The sequence below is a fragment of the Pelophylax lessonae genome (genome assembly GCF_965119305.1).
Source record: "Pelophylax lessonae genome assembly, chromosome: 6".
Classification (NCBI taxonomy): domain Eukaryota; kingdom Metazoa; phylum Chordata; class Amphibia; order Anura; family Ranidae; genus Pelophylax; species Pelophylax lessonae.
This window is the reverse complement of record NC_138773.1, coordinates 74,514,682-74,534,384: the sequence shown is the minus strand read 5'-3', so window position 1 is coordinate 74,534,384 and position 19,703 is coordinate 74,514,682. Positions and strand designations below refer to the sequence as shown.

General features: G+C 43.0%; 1 protein-coding gene across 4 annotated transcripts in view; it reads right to left on the bottom strand.

Annotated features, from left to right (window-relative positions):
* Positions 1–19,703, bottom strand: part of LOC309559025 (ankyrin repeat and fibronectin type-III domain-containing protein 1-like) — a 722,127-nt gene that overhangs the window by 13,160 nt on the left and 689,264 nt on the right. For all 4 annotated transcript variants that reach the window (XM_082262137.1, XM_082262136.1, XM_082262139.1 and 1 more), the window contains 4 exons: positions 19,473–19,623; positions 18,378–18,546; positions 16,714–16,880; positions 3,023–3,236 (listed from right to left, as the gene is read on the bottom strand). In XM_082262137.1, the coding sequence (XP_082118263.1) occupies positions 3,023–3,236; positions 16,714–16,880; positions 18,378–18,546; positions 19,473–19,623 (701 nt within the window). The remainder of the gene's footprint in view (positions 1–3,022; positions 3,237–16,713; positions 16,881–18,377; positions 18,547–19,472; positions 19,624–19,703) is intronic.

Below are 19,703 nucleotides of genomic sequence, written 5' to 3'. Positions count from 1 at the left end.
TCATCTCTGAAGTCTCAAAACGCTCAACAACGGCCATTCATTTCAATGGCCCCTGTTCACATCTGAGCATTTTGTTACCTAAGGCAAAACGCCTGGAGCTCAAAAAAAAAAAAAAAAAAAGCTTCTTTTTTAGCAGATTACAAGCGTTTTTGTTAGATGTCAATGTCTGCCTCCAAACACGTGCAAAAAACGCCTGAAAAAAAAAAAAAAAAAGCATTGGGTTTATAGTTATCTCACAGCCTTAACAATGTTGATAATGTGGAGGCTTTTTTTCTTTGGCAGAGTGAGCATAGAACAGCTCTGTATGAATTGAAGACATGCTGTTTTAAGATTGTGGGGAGGGGGGGGGTGAATCGAGATTGCGATTTTTTAATGATTAATCATGCAGCTCTACCATGTAGGATAATATTTTGAGTATAACTTAATATTGGTGTCATGTGTCAAATGGGAATATAATACTCGCAGCATACTGTTTAACTTCTCTTAATACCCCTAATACCTTGTGTTATTTTCCTGGGGTATTCAAGCCTTTTACATTATATGTTAAGAAATGTAATGTTGTCATATTGTCTTACCCTCTCCTTCTTCCCTTATTCCCCTCTCTCTTCTATTGCTATCCAATGGCAAACTCCGATTTCGAGAGAATTCGAGAAAACCAAAAAGAGGAAACTCGTACCAAAGGAGAGGGGAAAAGTGACAGGAGGTGTTCAGAGTGCTATAGGCCGTAAATTCTTCCCCCCACCCCCACCCCCCCATTTCTCTCCTCACCTACCCCCCACCCTCCCTTCTCCCATCCCTCCTCCATCCCCTCCCTACCCTCCCAATACCAATGATCTTTGGTGTAGCTGTTTTGACCAACTCCTGGTCCTTTAGCAGGTTCATCTTCTTCTTTACCCCCCTGCTCTTATTCTTCTGGGGGGATGCTCTATCTAGTGCACTCCTGAGCCCCCCCCCCCCCCCATCCAGTTTACACACATTTTCTTCACTTTTTACTAGTCCAGTCCTCTATTTAAGCTTAAGTTTCAGTTTCTTTTCCTAGAGACAAGTCATCACTGATCTTCTTCCCCTGTAGTTCCCTGAATCCTGGGGGCTGTCCAACCCAGTATATCTATTATAGGGATGTCTAACTTTTTACAGAAGACTGGCAATTCCTATGGAAATCTCAGTTTTGCTGTACATCCATCCTTCCAGCCTACTAGATAGATCTCCAAAAATCAGAAGATTTTCACCTTTTGTATTTTATTGGTGGCTTCCCCTTTATATTTCCCCAAATTTGTGTTTTTTCTTCATACTTTTGAAACCTTACGTTTATATCTCTTGAGTTTTCTGCTGATATTCTGTTTGGTCTTCTAATCCTTTCAATCTTTATCTGATCTGTTACTTCTTTTCCTATTAATGGGTTTAAAAAATGTTCTCATTTCCAATTATATCCTCTCCATGTGACTGTTCTGGTAGGCCACGGATTCTCCGATTTTTCCTTCTGTTTCGATTTTCTTGATCTTTCAGTTTGTATGCCAGCTCCCTTTGCTCAATTTTTAAGACTTTAATTTCTTCTTTTAATTCATTTATTAGTTGTGTTTGGCCATCGGATCTCTTTTCCATATCTCCATTTTTTTTCCAATGCTGCGAACATGGCAGCTATTTCTAGCGGTTGGCAGTTTGGCCTTCATGCTTTGCTGTTCCTTCTGACTTATCTTTGAGTCACTTTCCAGTTCTTGTTCCCTCCTAGACTGACTCAGAGAGTTCATACTTATTGTTGTCCTGTTTTGCCCATTCTTATTCTTTTGCCTCAGTTTGTTTCATGCGATTTCCTTGTTTTTCCAGCGCCTGTTTCTCTGAGCTTCCTTTTTGGGACATATACTTTCTAATTCTTCCTGGACTTTACCTTATTTTAGGGGACTTTACAACCGCCTCTCCTCTTGCTGATTTACCTCTCATGTTTATGGATGCTTCTGTTTTCTTACTATCCACTCCCCTTCAATATTCACAGCTCTTTATGATATTTCCTTTGTAGCTTTTTACATGTATTATATATGTATGACACCACGCTGGACTAGCCTGTGATAGTATATTACCAAATTACATGTAAAATAATCACAGTGACTGGCATTCAAAAAAGGAAATAAAATAAAAAAATAAAAAAAAGAGGACTAACCGCTTCTGAGCAGGAATTTATTGCTCTTTAAAAAATATACTTCAGTCAATCAGGCCGGGGGGGAATATCGCTGTTTAACTCCGGGTGCTTTCAGGTGGGCTTCGGGTGTAGTTTGCCTGTCTTTGTCTCCTGCTGCAGCTGGTCTCCCATTGCTCCTGCCAGGAACCAGCTTGTCCAGCCAAGTCCTGCTCTTGCAGATTCAGGCATCTAATCGAACTCCCAAGCTCCTCCGGTCACCCTTGGATGTTTCCGGCCACTCTCTGAGCTTTCCGCGCCCCAGCCGAGTCCCCAATCCCAGCCGGAGAAGCCGCCTCATGTGAGCCCTCTGACCCCGTCTGACACCACTTCCTCCTTTGTCAGCTCTGGGTCGCGCTCCGCAGCAGCGAGGGGTCCTTTTCCCATCTCACACAGCGGGGGACCAACCAGGGGTGAACGAGGGGTTGGAAGCTTCCGCTACCGCTTCATTTTAGGATGGCTTTTTCCGGAGCTCCTAGCTCTGACTCCTTCCTGGTGCCATGTGCAGGCTCCCCCCCCCCCCCCGCCGCCAGCAAACAACAAACCAACCAGCCCTTAGTGCCATGCTTTTATTCTTGTTTAACAAGATCTCACTTCAAAGAATGTAGTGTTGATGATTTTCACTAGATTACTTTCCCATCGTTAGTTATGGGAAACCGCAGCAGTTCAGTCAGCATAATGATGGCAGCGTTGCCACCAGTGTGTTATGTTCCACATTTGAGGTCACAGTGAGTAAGCCAGCACTGATAAGCAAATCTCTGAGCGTGCCAATCAACGGTAGACAGTAGAATGGTACCATTAGCTTACTGTAATATAAGGATTTCCTCTATGTATACTGTTCAGCCCACTCACCTGTGTTAAGCTTCCGGTTGGTTTCAGGTGAAGGAGTCGGAGATGGAAAGTAGTCTAGGTGAGATGAGTTGGACTGAGGTTTCTCCTTTAGTATAATGTCTCCAGCAACATTGAGGAACCAAGTGAGTGGCACAGCACAAGATGGCTGTTTGTACCTGGCATGTTGGAGGGCATCCATCATCCAGCGCATTTCTCTCCAGATTTCTTCCATTTGCTGTACGTGGATTAGAGGAAGAAGATGTTATTAACAGAAGGCTGGGTTTTGTATGAAACTCTTTTTGCATTTCTCTTTTTAATTAGAAGCTTACACAACATTTACAGAAAGAAAATACATTATGGGTTCTATTAACTTTTTTTGTACAATAATTTAAACTCCAGGTACCTATAAGAGTCCATTCACACTAATACAACTTGTCAGGCGACTTGTCAGCCTGACAAGTCGTGGACCGTTTCAGTCTATTGTGTGGTACAGGAACGGTTCTAATAGGAGTGACACAAGTCGCTCCGACTTAGAAAAAGGTTCCTGTACTACTTCAGGGCGACCTGGAGCGACTTGCATAGACATTCATTCTATGAAGTCCGTGCGAGTCGCGCCGAAGTCACGCTGCACGCGACTTCACAGGTTGCCCCCGAAGTCGTGCCGCTGCAGTGTGAACGCGGTGTTAGAGACACAAATTATTGCACCTCGGTATTTATTAATACATCCTTAAATATATTTTTATGTAGATACCAGAGAGACAGGTCAGCCAACAGGCTGAATGATTTATCTGACAAACGGCACTAAATATAAAGTGATGTGCCAATAAATGAATAAATAAATAATTAAAAATAATTAAAAAAAGCCCAACAGATTAATTCATACAATGAAAATATGTGCATATGTGCTAAGTAAATTCCATATAATTGATAATTAATGAATAAATTAATAAATAAATAGTAATAAATAAATAATGTCTATAGCGTCAATGTGAATCATAATCATTGAAAATTCATTAAATAATGTCCATAACACCAATGTGAATCACATGTGTGGACTCCTGTGAATCGCTCTTCAGAATAATCATCCACGAGATGTGTCAAAGTTATTGTGCCTAGATCCACCACCGGTAGAAATACCTACTTACCAGAGGTAAGTGTATATCTTGCATATCACAATGAGGGGACCCTCAGATCACAGACACAAATTCTCCCCCGGGACAACAACAATATAACCACATTAGGTAGATGTATCTCCACATAAACCTCCTCAATGGCTCACATTGAAAGGTGCAAGAGAAGAGAGGCCTCCATAGTGTATTAACGTACGTTTATTAAAAGATAATACGGTTAAAAAAACTTACATTGTTAAAATAGCATGTATGCTTCAATAAAAACAAGCAACTGTACTCCACCTGCGATCCAGACGGCGGAAGCGAGGTATCATGCTACCCTGTAACCCTACGCGTTTCGTCAGAGGTTTCGTCTGACGTCATCAGGGGTCATGATTAATCGTTCAGTCTATTGGCTGACCGGTCTCTCTGATATTTACATTTATGTAGTCCTTCTTGGTCTTACAACCAGCAGTTTTATTTAAATTTGGATTTTTATTTCACATCTTTAACCATATGTGCAGGTAGTGGATACATATAGTGTATGGCCCATTTTTACTTATTCAAATATATTTTTATGTTGGCATTGTAAGTACCTGATTTCCATTGAATCAGCCTCTAAGGGCTTATTTACACTTGACTCAATTTCTAATGCTTAACAAATGCTCCTATAGTGTTAGTATGCGAATTAGACTTGCTTTAATGAGCTTTAGTATGGGCATTAGACAGGAGTTTTACAAGCGGTAATGAGGAGTTAAAAATGCTCCCCAAATGCCCTATGAGCTGTTCTGAAGCGTTTGATGTGGTGTTAAGGCGCATTAAAACTGCTCCACATATGCCCATTCCATTACAGTTAATAAGCTAACCTTAACATCCTGCAAATGCCTGTCAGAGCATTTGCAAAGTGTTACCATAGGCTTGAATGGGAGGCGTTGAAAGGCTTCAAACCTGACTCGACATAAGGCTTCTTGCTAATTCCAGTGTGAACTCAGCCTAACTGTCCCTGTATAGCAGAACACTGGGCAGGTGGGTAGGTGAGCAGCAGCACAAGGAGCCAATCAGTTGTGCTGCAGTGCTTGTGCTAACAAGGATCATGCTCACAGGAGAAGAAATCAGAGAGAGGAGCTCCTCAATTTGCTGCTTCTACTTTACTGTCCAATGACAGGCTGCTTGAAGGACTATACTGGTAAGTGTTCTCTAACTGTACCAGAGATAAGTCAGGTATTCAGCTTCTTATTATGGACTGAAGGGCCTACTTATCTCCCTGATTAGAAGGTCAAGTCCCTACAAATCCACCTATGAATAACAAAGGAAGACTACAGAATTGAATCATATTCCAAGAGATTCTCTCAGAATTTGTGATTTAAACCAAAGAGTAACAACCTATGCTGTTACCTTACAGCAGGAGGTGAGCGGCCTGAGAGCGCTGAGGTGACACCACAGCTGATGGTTTTTGATATCACCTTATGTTTATCACACATATATCACACCATGAAGGGTGCAAGATTCTTTCTTGTCTCAGCATGATTGTTCATTTGTTTGTTTACTATTTTATTATTACTTGTATGTCACTACAGAGTATTGCACATATTATCACAAATTTATGCAGAATTCCAGACATTCTGTTTTAAGTATTAGCATTCATATATTTTATGTATTGCACTCATTGTTATGATTTTATGCAGAATTTTAAGAATGTTTTTTTTTTTTTTTTCTATTCATTGATTTTTTGCCATCACTTGTATATATGTAGCACTGCCCCCAGAGGACTGCTGGATATAACACTTTCTGGATTCCTCTGGGTTACCCGTAGCAACTGCTTGCAGTAACTCATCACTTTAGGTACTTGGCTCAGTCAATGATCAGTCCAGGGGATGTTGTTTTGTAGTTTTATTTATAACTGGGACAGGAGAAGGGATGAGTGGGATACTCCAACTAGTAACAATTCACAGTATTGAGGACATCTGACTTGAGGAGGCGTTCCTACTTGTAATTATCTTCAGGGTTCTAGCTTGGCACCCCCTTTCTCTCTCTCCTGTGCAACTGACACCCATCCACTGACTCCTACACTCTGGAGTGGTCCCCTTCCTGGGCAGACCCCGGGCAAGTTCCTCTGTACTCACGGACACTGTTTTTCCAGAGTCACCAATGCCCCCAACTCCAACAGTCAGCTACTCTTGGACCTCCAGATTCAGCCACACATTCTGGCTCACCAGGCCGACCGCCTGTGACCACCATCCACTGCTGCAGAAGAGGAGACAGCCATCACCCTCCTTTTGAGACCTGGTTTCCCACCCAAAGACCCCCCTGACCTCATGTGCCCCTGGCTTTTATATCATATCCCATAATGCATCACTCTCTGTGCCAAACCCATGGGATAGTATCAAAGTCTGTGTGTCATTGGCTGGGTTTCCTCCACTGTCCAACGTGCCCCCCCATTGGACACAGTGGGGACACTCCCTCAGCCCAAATTAATCACACACTGGACACATGGAGCAGGCCTAACTAATAAATCCTGCTCCCTGAGAAGCAGGGAGCATATACATTTAGCCTGATGCTAAATGCCTGCCTACCAAGCACCTATCTAGGAGGGTGCTACATATACAACATTGGTTGTGTGGTTTATAATTTGAGTATTTATTATTAACTGTGGCATTTTACACATCTTCAACTAGCGCAACACCCCTCTATATATTTTATTCAGGTATTCTGCACTGCCAAACAGGGCTGTGCTGAGTGGCAGAACTTTGTACATTAAAAAAATACAAATCCTTTGGCAGGTAAAATCGCTTATATATATATATATATATATATATATATATATATATACACGTGTGTGTGTGTGTGTATTAGGCTGTTTGCCTGGGGTTCAACTTTAACCACTTCCACACTGGGCACTTTCACCCCCTTCCTCCCCAGGGCAATTTTCAGCTTTCAGCACTGTTGCACTTTGAATGACAATTACGTGGTCATGCTACACTGCACCCAAATGGAATTTTTATAATTTTTTTCACTTCCTTTTGGTGGTATTTATTCGCCACTGGGTATTTTTTTTTCCTAAATAAATGAAAAAAACCAAACATTTTGGGGGAAAAAAAGCATTTTCAAACTTTGTTATAAAAATTTGCAAACAGGTAATTCTTCTCCTTCACTGATGTGCGCTGATGAAGCTGCACTGACGGACACAGATAGGCGGCACTGATGGGTACTGATGAGGCTGCACTGATGAGTCTGCACTGATAGGCGGCACTGATGGGCACTGATAGGTGGCACCGATGGGCATTGATAGGCGGCACTGAAAGGCTGCAATGATAGGCAGCACAGATAGATGGCACTAATAGGAGGCACTGATGGGTACTGATAGGTAGCACTGATAGGTGACACTAATGAGGAGGCAATGGTGGGCACTGATGGGCAGCACTGATGGGCACTGTTGAGACTGCACTGATAATCAGGAGACAGATAAACAGTGCCCTGATTATCAGTGCCGGTGTCCCTTTAACACAAGCAGGTTATCGGCTTGCTTCTTCTCTACTCACGCTGTCAGTCTGAGGAAAGAAAAGCCAATAACAGGCTTGTGTTTACATCTGTGATCAGCTGTCATTGGATACAGCTGATCAAGTGGTAATGGGCCACTGTGATTGGCCCTTTACCCTGATCTGTGATCAGCTGAGTCCAAAGGACTCCGAAGCTCCAAACCATTTCCCTTTTATCCAAAACCCAAAAAACTGTTTTGCCTTTAGTTATACTTTAACTGAGAGTCAGAAAATTTCTATTGCTCAAGGAACACCTAGCAAGTTCAGGAGGAACCCTAGGGTTCCATTAAACCCTGGCTGAGAAACACTGGCCTATACTGTTAGGCTATTTTCTCGATGGAGAATGTCAAAGTGGTTGTAAACCGTTATATATATCCACAGAAGTGGCTAGCCTCAGGTGATACACAGAGAGAAAACAAATACTCCTACATAAGCTGTACCTGTTTATCTGCAGCCGTCTCTTCTCTACAGTCAAAATGCAGAAGTTCGACAGTGTTTCTGAGCTTCAGAAGGCAGGGTGCGGGGATCTGACATCACACACTGCACAGCAAAGAGCAGAGTGTAAACTGAGACCTGAGTGGAGGGAATGAACACATCCCCCTCTGTACAGTCTCATAGGGAAATATGCACAGCTGAAGCTGTCAATGATGTGGGCCTGGGGGAGGGAGGGGTGTCAGCTAGGATTCCAGGGTGTCAGCATAAACTGTCAAAAGTGACATCTATAGTTAGCAGAAGAAGGAGACAACAGCCATAAATCACACTAGGTGCTGTGGATAGAGGCAAGTACACATTATGGGGTTGATTTACTAAACTAGAGAGTTCAAAATCTGGTGCAGCTGTGCATGGTAGCCAATCAGCTTTAACTTCAGCTTGTTCATTGAAAGCAGTTGTTTACTCCAACACTTTATATTCCTGAAAGTCCTCTGCATTGTCCTCTGAAGAGTAATCCACGCTGCATCTCTTTTCAGAGGGTTTTTGACAGGCAGCTGGGTTGAGTTATGTTGCTTTCTTATCACTTGTTTAACCCCTAAAAGCCAGCACCAGTGCACTTGCAAGTATTGCGACTGTGGCAAGTATACAACTCCATCCAGCTGCCTTTGCAGCCCAAAGAATATATTACCAATACATTTCATATTCTTGATACATGCCTGCTGTACTATGTACTTTTATGAGAAAGTATCCTGTTCTCCTTGTATTGCTTCCATTGTGTGGAATCCCTGGTGTTCCTGCCAGTCCCCTTGCTTTCCTAATAAAAACTGACCACACTAAGCAGAAGAACACATTGAGGTCAGTTTTCTAGCTATGTTATAGCATATAGGTATATATATATACTCAGTGACCTCTCCTCCAATAATCACCCCCCCCCCGCTGCACAACCATTCACTGGGAAGCTCAGTGTGTTGCTGCTTCTCCTCCCCCAGCTCTTATGGAGGTGAGAACAGAGGGAGTGTGATCACTGGTAAAAAAAGGAAAAAAAGGTATTTAGAATGTTTTTTTATTTCTATACACAAATGTTTGCCTTTCATTTCTATTTTAAACGGAAAGGGTTGTTTTACAAGGTGATCGTTTACAATCAGCTTTGATAAAAAAAAAACCTGGAAGCTGATTGGTTTCTATGCACAGCTGCACCAGATTTAGTACTCTCCAGTTTTAATAAACCAACCACAATATGTTTTTTATTTCAGAGGTTTACAACCGCTTTAACTCTCAGGCTGGCTTCACATTGGTGCGATCACAGACACTGCATGTGATTTTCACCTCATTGCTGTGCACATGAAATGCGATGTCTGCGTGATGCAAGTTCAGCCATACAGTTTGTCGCATTCGGACTAAAATGGAGCAGGACCCTTTTTTTGGTCCGCACTGGAATCAGATCACATGGGTGTTCATACCTATGCGATCCAATTCCTGTTTGAATTCAAAGTTCTGCGATCTGTGAACCAATTTGGGGGTGTCATTAACTTTACATTGACAGCTGCAGCGGTTCACAGAGGGCAGTATGAACTGCCTACAATTGAGAACCTGCACTGGAATTGCGCTGGTTCCTGCATCGCACAAGTGTGAACCAAACCTCATGGCTGAATGTTTTTAAGAACATAAGAATTGCAGCGCTCATAAATAATAATAAAATGAGTTCCAGGTGATGGTAACAAGAAGGTCCATCATTTTATGTTTATTTTTGTGAGAGGCGCGTGTACCTTTTATTGCTAGCAGCTGATGCATTGAACTTGTGCTGATATTTTATTTTATTTTTTTGAATGTTTTCACACAGGTTCAGGTCTGCCTGTCCGTTTTTTTTTCAGGGACACTTTGCAGCACAGCTATCAATTACTTACCACACCCACTTCCCCGAAGCTCCGCCCACTCTGCATAATTATTCTCCGCCTACTTTGTATCAGATTATCGGGTCTGCTCAATAAAGAGAGAATTACAGGAAATTGAAAAGGGAATTTCAAATTTAAGGCCAAAGTAGCAGAGTAGCACCACTTCTACCTAAAGATTAAAATTCTCATCACAATTCCCTGCAATTCTAAAGTGTCAAATGCACACCATACAAACAATGTAATTGTAAGAGACGTTCAGTTGGACCCAAATAGGAGTTGGTGCGCATGCCTAGGCACATTACTGTGTGTGCAGAGAGAAATGTGCGTGTACGCGCGCATTGGTGCCAAGCGGCCTATTTAAGCTGAGCAGTGACAGGAGCACATTGCTGAGTGGTCTTTCAGCTTGTTCCTGTTTACCTGTGCCCTGACCTGCTTCTGGTTTACCTGTGCTGAGCAGGCTTGCCCTTGACTCTCCTTTGGATTCTTATGCCTTTGTACCTCGCTGCCAGATTGTGTATCGACTTCGGCTTGTATCCTGACACTGCTTCCATCTCACGTTCCTGTACCCGCGCTGCCCGGCTGTTGAGGACTCCTTGGCTTGTGTTCCGGCTTCGCTCCTGCCTTCTCATCCAGCATTACAGAGTTCCAGGTGCTCATCCGGTGATCCACGGCCATCAGTCTCCTGTCAAGGCACCACTTGCTATACCGGCCCTTGTGCCACTCTGTGCCCCACACCGCCTGTCATCTCTACCAGGGGTGTTGGACAGGAGGTGCAAGAGAAGCCCCCTCTACAGCTCGATCTCCACCAGGTAGGTGATCGTAATATGTAAATATAAATAAAGTGCAAGGTACAAATAAGTACGTTAAACCTAATTATACTATCTGGTATAATTAGGTTTTATCGTACAGTCTTATTTACACCTTGCACTTTATTTATATTTACATATTAAATTTTTTGTATGGTCACCCCTGAGCACATTTGACACTTTATTCACATGTCATGTTACCAGATATTTTTGCACATAAGATTGTTGCTTTCATCCTACCTACCTTTATATCTGTGAATGTGTCTTCACTCTCTGCTCTGCTGTGGCGGCTGACACCGGCGAGGCGCTGCTGAGAACGAGTGCGTCACCATTATGTAACTGCTCATGCGCCTGCACGGCCGAGCTTGTACGAGCTTTCCTAAGCCCGGCAGCCGTCGGAACGGCGTATGCGCAGTTAATATGTCGGCCCGCAACCATTTTTTTTAAGGGCACCGGCTGCCCGTACCGGGCATTTACGGGCAGCCCGATTACCAGGCTAAATTACCCGGGACAGGCTCCTATTTCCCGGTACTGTCCCAGCAAAAACGGCTGTCCATGAAATCCGGACGGATGGAAACCCTATTTTTCATCCGTCTGGAGGATCAGATCAGATGAAAACGGACAGGCGGACCATTTTCAACCAATCTCCCATAGAGGAAAGTGGGGATCTGACAGCTCCGTCCTGGAAAACCAGTGTACAAAGACCCTTACATTCAACCAGTGAAAGAAACTTGCAAATTCTTCATAAGTAGTCCTCTCAGTGTCTGTATGGTTGAGATAGTTATGTCAGCTTGTCAGCTCCTTTGGTGGCAAGAAATGCTGTGAATAATCTGTGTCTTTGGTATATATCTGTGAAATTTGCTGGCGCTATACTGATGAATAAAATTGCTCTACTTTAAAAACAAGACCTCATCACTTAGAAGATATAGACCGTAGAATGAAACACTATATTCTTCCAAGGATTAATTGTAGCTTTGCTGAAAATACTATATTTTCAGAGTATCTTGCAAAACAAAACAAATGTTAAATGTTTCCGTTTCCAGCCCTTAAGGAAAAAAATGCTTTTCTGTAACTTAATATATCAAAGGCAAAAAAAGCAGAAGAACAAAAACTGCAGACTCAACTCCGCAGGAGCACGGCCTGGTCAGACCAGACGACTCCTGCAATTGCCTTCCAACCAATAGCCCCATTAGCCACTGGACACACTGCCATGATAAATAAATGGCATGGAGACGTCTGCTCCGGCAGAATCAGTACACACGCCTTCATACACAACGTATCTCCCCGACTTCCTCTGTGGGACTTGGCAATGTCAGGTCTGTATTAGTGGTGGAAAGGTCTCCCAGTCTTTATCCTGTTGGCGGGTGCAGCCATGCACTTACACAGTTATCAAAGCATTTATTAAATCCCCACTTCTACGTACCCGCTGTGTGCAAGCAAACTTGTCTTACTCATTGGGGATTGCTTTGCTATTCCTTTCCAGCAGAGCCGCAAAAGTGCTGTTTGGGAACGTGGGCAAAACACCCTTGGCTGGTTCTAACAATCATTAAGAAACACACAAAAGAATTGTGTAATCTGAACTGTGTATCTCGTGCGGCTTGTGAAATCACAGTGTTAGAATTAATGGCACCTGTGGGCAGGCCGATGTCCGATAAACTGGAAGATAATGGAATATTACAAGCTGACCCTGGACTAACAAACATTACCAAATGTATAGGCCAGGCAGACCAACCTATTTATCTAATTACATGTACAGACTAACTTATGTATTATAATAGGTACTGGATACCACTTTTCAGGGTTTTATTTCAAAGCTAAGAGTAAATAGGATATTTTTATTTATCATACTGTCTGCCATTCCCTTTCCCTTATAATTAAACTTTTTTGATTGTTATTGATTTATTGATCAGGGCTTTTTTTCAGCTGGAACTGGGTGGAACTCAGTTCCACCACCTTTGGCTCAGGTCCTTTGCTTCCTGCTCACCACCATCACTTGTAAACACAGAAGTCCGGCTTCAGTGTTTACAAGTGACAGCTTGTCTCCCAACGGCTCCCCCAGATCTGATATTCTGAGTGGCTCCCACTGAATGCAGGATGGGGACAGAGGAGATGCAAGAGCCTGGGGTGCATTGTAGATGCCTACACACTCACTGGATGATATCTCGGAGTGTGAGAAAAGCGGAGCCAAATACAGTGTGTAGACAGGTATTAAACCTGACTTGGTGCTTCAGCTCTTCGGCTTTATACAGCAACAAAAGTAAGACAAGTGGAAGATAGTGGAGCTTTTAAAGAGGTGGGGAGAAGATGAGGCAGTGGAGAGGGAGTTGCATGCAGAGGTAAGAGCTGAAGAGGGGTGAAAATGAGATCTGGATGGAAACGCAGAGGTAAGCAGCTGTATTGTGTGTGTAGTGCACCCCTAAACTCTGCACTCTATATGGAGTGCACCCCCTAACCCTGCACTATGTACGTAGCGCACTTCCGAACTGTGCATTCTGTGTGCAACCACCCCCCAAACTCTGCACTCTGTACGTAATACACTCCTTGTATTCAATGCCCCTTTAAAACCCTCCCACTGTTAGTGAAATTTGACCACACCCACTATTTGATTCGGTTTGGAAGGTATGTGTGTGTGTGGGGGAGGGGGTTTTTCGTGGTTCGTGGTTGAGTTCCTGTACCTATTTTCTGAGAAAAAAAGCCCTGATCCCCGTCAATAGTGTAGGCTGAGAAAGAACCATTTTTACATTCATACAAGTACAACTAAAAGCTCCTTTATGAGTCTAAACCAGTGTTTCTCAACCTTTTTTCATTCAAGGCACCCTTTAAAATTCTGCAAAATCAAGAGACCCCCCATTCTAAAATGTAAAAACCAAAACGAATAGTTTTACATGTCACATTAATATCCACAGATATAGGACAGCCAACGTTAGAGGTGACTTATTCTTCCAAAGCAAATACACTTTAGCACACTGGTGTTTTTCTTCTCCCTCACTCGGCCAATGTGAACCCTGTACTGACGGAGTGGGGTAGTGGGGGCACAGGTGCCTAATGACCACCTTATCAACAGATGACGCCTTTGGTTGTTAGGATGCCAGTGGCTGGAAAGTTATAATAATAATAGTAATAGTGCACAACATAGGTGTGAAGAGCCTATTGCATTAGGGTGTGCACCCCAAATCTCAAACCCTCTCACTTTTTAGATAAAGATAGGGACTGAGGACAGTGATCCCCCTGTCCCTTTCTCTGAAGCCTCAGCTGCACTGGACAGTGAATGAATGGGAAGTGCTCTGTGCTGAGCAGCTTCCTGTTCATTCATAAACTAAAGCATAGGAAACACAGTTTCCTATGCTTCAGTTATGAATGAACACAGTGAGTGATCAGTTCCATTTACTCATTGTGTTTATTTAAAAAAGGAAAGGGCTGGTAAATTACATAGTTACTGGCCCCCCTCCCCGCTCTCAATCCTGAAATGATCCGCAGGAGAGAAGGAAAGCCAGAAGCACTGCAGGGGGGGGGGGGGCATGGGGGGGTCCCCTGCAGCAAGGACAATCTGCGCTGCACAGGGTAATTAGGGTGTGCCCAGGCACAAGTGGCACACCCTGTGTGCACGCCTATGGTGCACAATGTAAACTCATGGCTTTGTGTAACTAAAAGGCACGCTTCATCCACGCGCTGGCTTGTTGACCATTTTTGGGAAATTTGGGGCAATTTCTAGGTATTTTGCCAAGCCATCCCTGAAGAAATCTGAAGGCAACCCAGGGTGCCTGGGCACCCAGGTTAAAAAAAGCTGGTCTAAACAAATACCAAATGTAATTACTATATGATATACAAGCCCCATAGGAACCAAAAAATGCCTTTACCTTCCCTGACTGAGCCAAATCCTCCTCCATTTGTGACTTTCATGCTCCCCCACCCAGACACTGCAGCTCACAGTGGGAGGGTTTCAGGAACAGAGGCAGTGCTGTCAATAGAGCAAGCAGTGGCCAAAAATGAGGCGTGGTCAGGTGCTGATTGACAAGCTACAGGTTTCTAAATTAGTATTGACAATACTGATAGCCACAATCCCCTGCAACATTTTTTATCCCACTGTATTGCAAGCAGGCACAGTCTACATTTGAGTGGCAACTCTGCTTGAATTCAGGAGCAGTTGAGCATTGTTGCCACACCATCACAGGAAGCTTCATTAGAGGGACTTCACTAGAAGGTATTTGGGGAACTTTGCAGAAAGAATAGAAAATGTACTTTTATATTCAACTGATATTTTTATTGTGATAAAACATGATTGGTTTTTTGAGTGTGCTTTATGCCTAGTTCTGTGCTTTCCCAGAATACACAGTCATACAATGCAAACTAGGACAGGCTTGCCAGCATCCAGCTCTACCTAAAACCCAATTGTCTTGGTTCCCTTGTACAGAAAAGATAACATCCTTATCTGTTTTGCCACCTGCGCTGCCAAACTTCGCTCTCTTCATAAGCTATGATCAGGGCTGGTACAAGGGGTGGGCGGCTGCCCTGGGCACTGTGGTATCATGCGAGTTTGGGGGGGGGGTGGGGGGGTGGGGGGGGCATGAGGAGATCTGGGGGAGGGGATTTGTGTTGAAAGGGGGAATTTGGGGTGTGGCGGGGCAAGAATTGTTCTAGAAGGGGAAATTTAGGGAGGAGGGGGTAATTGGAGGGTTTTTGCTAGAAAAGGTAATATGGTGGGGGGAGGGGAATTGTGCTAGGAGGGGAATTTTTTTTTGAGGGGGGGGATTTGTGCCAGGATGGGGGATTGGAGGATGGGAATTTGTGCTGGGAGGGGGATTTTGAGTGGGGAAGGGAAGAAGATTTGTGCTCAGAGGGGAAATTTGAGGGGCAGAGGATTTGTGCTTTAGGGGGATTTGCGATGGGGCATATGGAGAGAGGAATTGAGCTGGAGGGGGCAAAGATTTGTGCTGGGAGAAGAGACTTAAGCCGGGGGGGGGGGGTTGTACTGGGGTGGAGGGGGAATGCTTAAGTGAGTAAGTATGCAGATTGGTGCTCAATTTTTTGTTGGGTGGCATGGGATTTTTTCTAACACATAATGCTCATATATCTAAGTGGAGCGCAATTTGGCATGTTCGCCCTGGGCTCTAGATGACCTTGTCCCGGCACTGGCTATGATGCCCGGAAAGTTCACTTGTTCACTTTATTAGACACATTTCCTGGTCCTCCACCAAGCTCTGTTGTTCCTTCAACTGGACCCTACATGACAGAGGAAATCGGGGATCAGGAATTCAACATCTGGAAGTTTGTTGGATAAAGAACATTCTCCAGCACATAGCTCTTCAAGGCAGCAAAGATTAAAGTGATTCTAAAGGCTTGTTGTTGTTTTTTTTTTTGTTTAAATAACAAACATGGTATATTTACCCGCTCTGTGTAGTGGTTTTGCACAGAGTAGGCCCAATTCTCTTCTTCTCAGGTTCCCCACCGGGGCTCCTGGCCTCTCCCTCCTGCCGAGTGCCCCCAGAGCAAGCTTGAGAGGGACTAGCCAGGAGCGCCAGCGGGGGAACCAAAAAGAAGAGGATCGGAGCTGCTCTGTGAAAAACCTAAAAAAGTATAACATAATTTTAAAAGAAGCTTTAATACCTCTTTAACATGGTGAGAGACATTATAAAAGTGATTCTACCTGTTATATTTGGCGGGCAGTACTGCCACCAAATGGGCCCTATTTAAAAAAGGGGGATGCGCCAGAGTGTGATATTTAAACAGAAAGCCTACCTCGGCTGAAAAAAAAAAAAAGTATTTAAGTGGTGGCAGTATCACCTGAATGCCTGGCAACTGCTTAAGAATGGGCAGCAAACACTACAGAAAAACAAGGAGACGGGGTGTGTGTCAGGCATTAACCACCAGCCATACTGATATAGACACCATGCCTTGATTTCATCTGAAGTACACAGATTACATCTACAGGTACATTACCTGTATAAAGTCTTGAACTTGCTGATGGCGCTGCTTGGCTGTTGTAAGTTCAGCATCAGAGAAGGCCTCCCTAAGACTTTGCTGTGACAATAGAGACTCCAGCTCCAACATGGCAGATAGCTGACAAAACTGACTGATAAAATCACGATCGTATGTGAAAAAGTGAACTGGACAGAGAAGAAAAAAAATACAGCTTAATTATAGAGCAATAGAACAACAATAAATAAGTTCTATGGAAAAAAAAAAAAAAAAAACGCACATGTTTGTTATTTTAACATTAGGCTATAACGTATTGTGAATGCCAACAACCACAAAATGTTTGTTATAAATCCTTTGACTTCATTAAAAAGTACAGTATTATTTTACTTGAATTGGGATTTGGAGGATTGAGTTCGTACATTTTTTCAATTAAGTGAATTATATTTTGGGGCCCCCTGCTAATGTATTGTGCTTTTTGTTCTTAACAGTCTTTGTGTTGTCTGTTTAGAATAACCAGTGCCACCAGACAACATGACGGCTCTAGTCCCACGTATTGGCTGGCAAGGTGTTTGTGGCTATAATTCAACTTCCAAAATATAAATGATTCATTAAGTGAAAGTGGCCATAGACTTGAGATCGATGGATGACTATGGTATGTTAAAACCAAGTGTGCATGTTTATGCATTGTCTAGACAGCCTCCTTTTGAAACCAGTAATGGTTATAGCCTGCCAATAGACACAAGATCACCTTCTGGTTCACCAGCAATGGAGCCAATCAGATATATCCAAACTGCTATAAACATTTATATTTATGCTTCTATAGCAGGGATCTCCACACTTTCTAAACTAAGGACCAGTTTACTGTCCTTAAGGCTATTGGGGGCCAGACTATAGCCACTGGGAGTAGAAAAGATCATGATGTCAGTGGAAAAAAACAATGCCCCATATTTGGTGTCAATGGGGGGAATTGTGCCCTATCATTGGTTTTATTTGGAGGAAATGTGCCATATTATTGGTGTCAGTGGAAGGAATTGTGCCACATATTTTTTTTTTTTTTATCAGTGGATGAAATAATGCTCAAGGGCTGGATATAAGCAAGCTAAGGGCCGAATCTGGCCCTGGGACGTAGTTTGGAGACCACTATTTTTTGGTCTGTCTACCCCTTTTCTTGGCACATGGTGATCATTAGGGATCGACAACAGTAAGAGTTTTTATTTCCCCAAAATTTCAACAAAAACATTGGTAAAATGTTGCCATTTGGTTTCAATGCATGGGAGTCAACAGAGAAAGAGAATTACGTTTTTTTTTGTAATTTTTAAGGGTAGAATTACTTTAAATGGCACCTGAGGGTTATGGTAGCACGTGTCAACTATTCTGGACCTGTACTTGTTCCAAAAATGGCTTCTTATTATTCTCATTATTTAAAAAAAAAAGAAACAGTGGAAAAAAATAAATTAAAAAATGTAAAGTGATAATGATCAAACAAATAAACAAAACTAAGCCAGCCTAAATACAAAAATATTCCTTTAAATAAAGAAAAAACTATTAAGCATATTTTTAAGCAGCTCAAAACAGGGAATTAGCTTCATTTGGGACTCCTTGCTCTTTTCCTTTTTCTGTTGCTGCCCTACCATGGGGCCATATGCAGAGAGGTAACCAAACGGCAAGATTATGGTGGGCCTTACCTAGCTCAAAAATTTGCAGGGGCAGTGTGAGGAATCCTGAGTAGGGAGTATAAGGGCTGTTCTGGCCAGGAGCTGTGCAGACATCATCTGATGGAGGCATCAACAATAAAAAGGAGACCTGGCCTCCAAACTCCAGAACCTCTTGACTGTAGAGACGGAAGTCTTTAGCCTACATGCAAAGAGGATAAAATAATCAATGAGCATTTTTTTGCATTTTCTTACATTGAGTAAATAAACCTGAACTGAGCTTTATACACTGACTGATCTGCATTTCTGTGTCCTAGGCTATGTTCTATGTCCCTGTGCCGGTTTACATTAGCGCGACACGACTCCTTACTACTTCGGGGGCGACTTGTGCATTACATTGCACCACGACTTCGGAGCGACTTGCAGGGACTTCACATAATGGAAGTCTATGCAAGTCGCTCCGAGGTCGCCCCGAAATAGTACAGGACCCTTTTTCTAAGTTGGAGTGACTTGAGTCGCTCCTATTAGAACGGGTCCTGTAGCGGTCAATGGACTGCGAGGGAGCGCGACTTGTCAGGCTGACAAGTCGCCTGACAAGTTGCACTAATGTGAACCGGCTCTTACTGTTACTACACAGATGTTGGTGGAATATAGTATTTATGGTTTACCTACTTTTCAGGTCATCCATTCTAACCTGCTTTAGCCTCCTTACTCCAAGACTCGACTATTAACACACATTTTTCAGGGTATTCACGAATTGTGTTCAAGAAATGCTCTGCTCAAGGCCCAAATCTCTAGTTTCTCTGAACCCAAGTGCCGACTTTTAAACAGGATTCATTCAAAAACCCCACAATGCAATCTAACCATGGAAGAAATAAAAGTCTCATTGCTGATGCAATCCCACGGGTAAAACTTTATTGAAACGAGTTACAAATGTGACCCGCCGAGGCTTCTCCGTCTGACCCTAACACAAAGCCAAATCAGGAGTGAGAGTGTACAAAAGGGTAGTCCTTGTTATACATGAAAGTTGATGAAGGTAAATGATCATATGTGCAACCCACCAATAAGTAGGTATATTTGAAAAAGTTGATGACGTTCTTTTATTTTCTTCCCAGCATGGATAGTTACCTCTTCAAGAGGAATGTTGATTTGACCCATAATATCTTTCACAGCTTTCCTAAGTTCCTGCAGTAATAGACTGTGGCAGCTGTCTGAGTCCTGCTCACTGTTGATTGATTCGTCCACACTAACCAAGGTCTGAAGCCACTCCCATTCTTCCCTGCAAAGAAGAAAACAAAATGCTGCAAAGAGTCCTGCCATCTGAGAAAATAATAATTGCAAAAAGCATTAATCACCCTG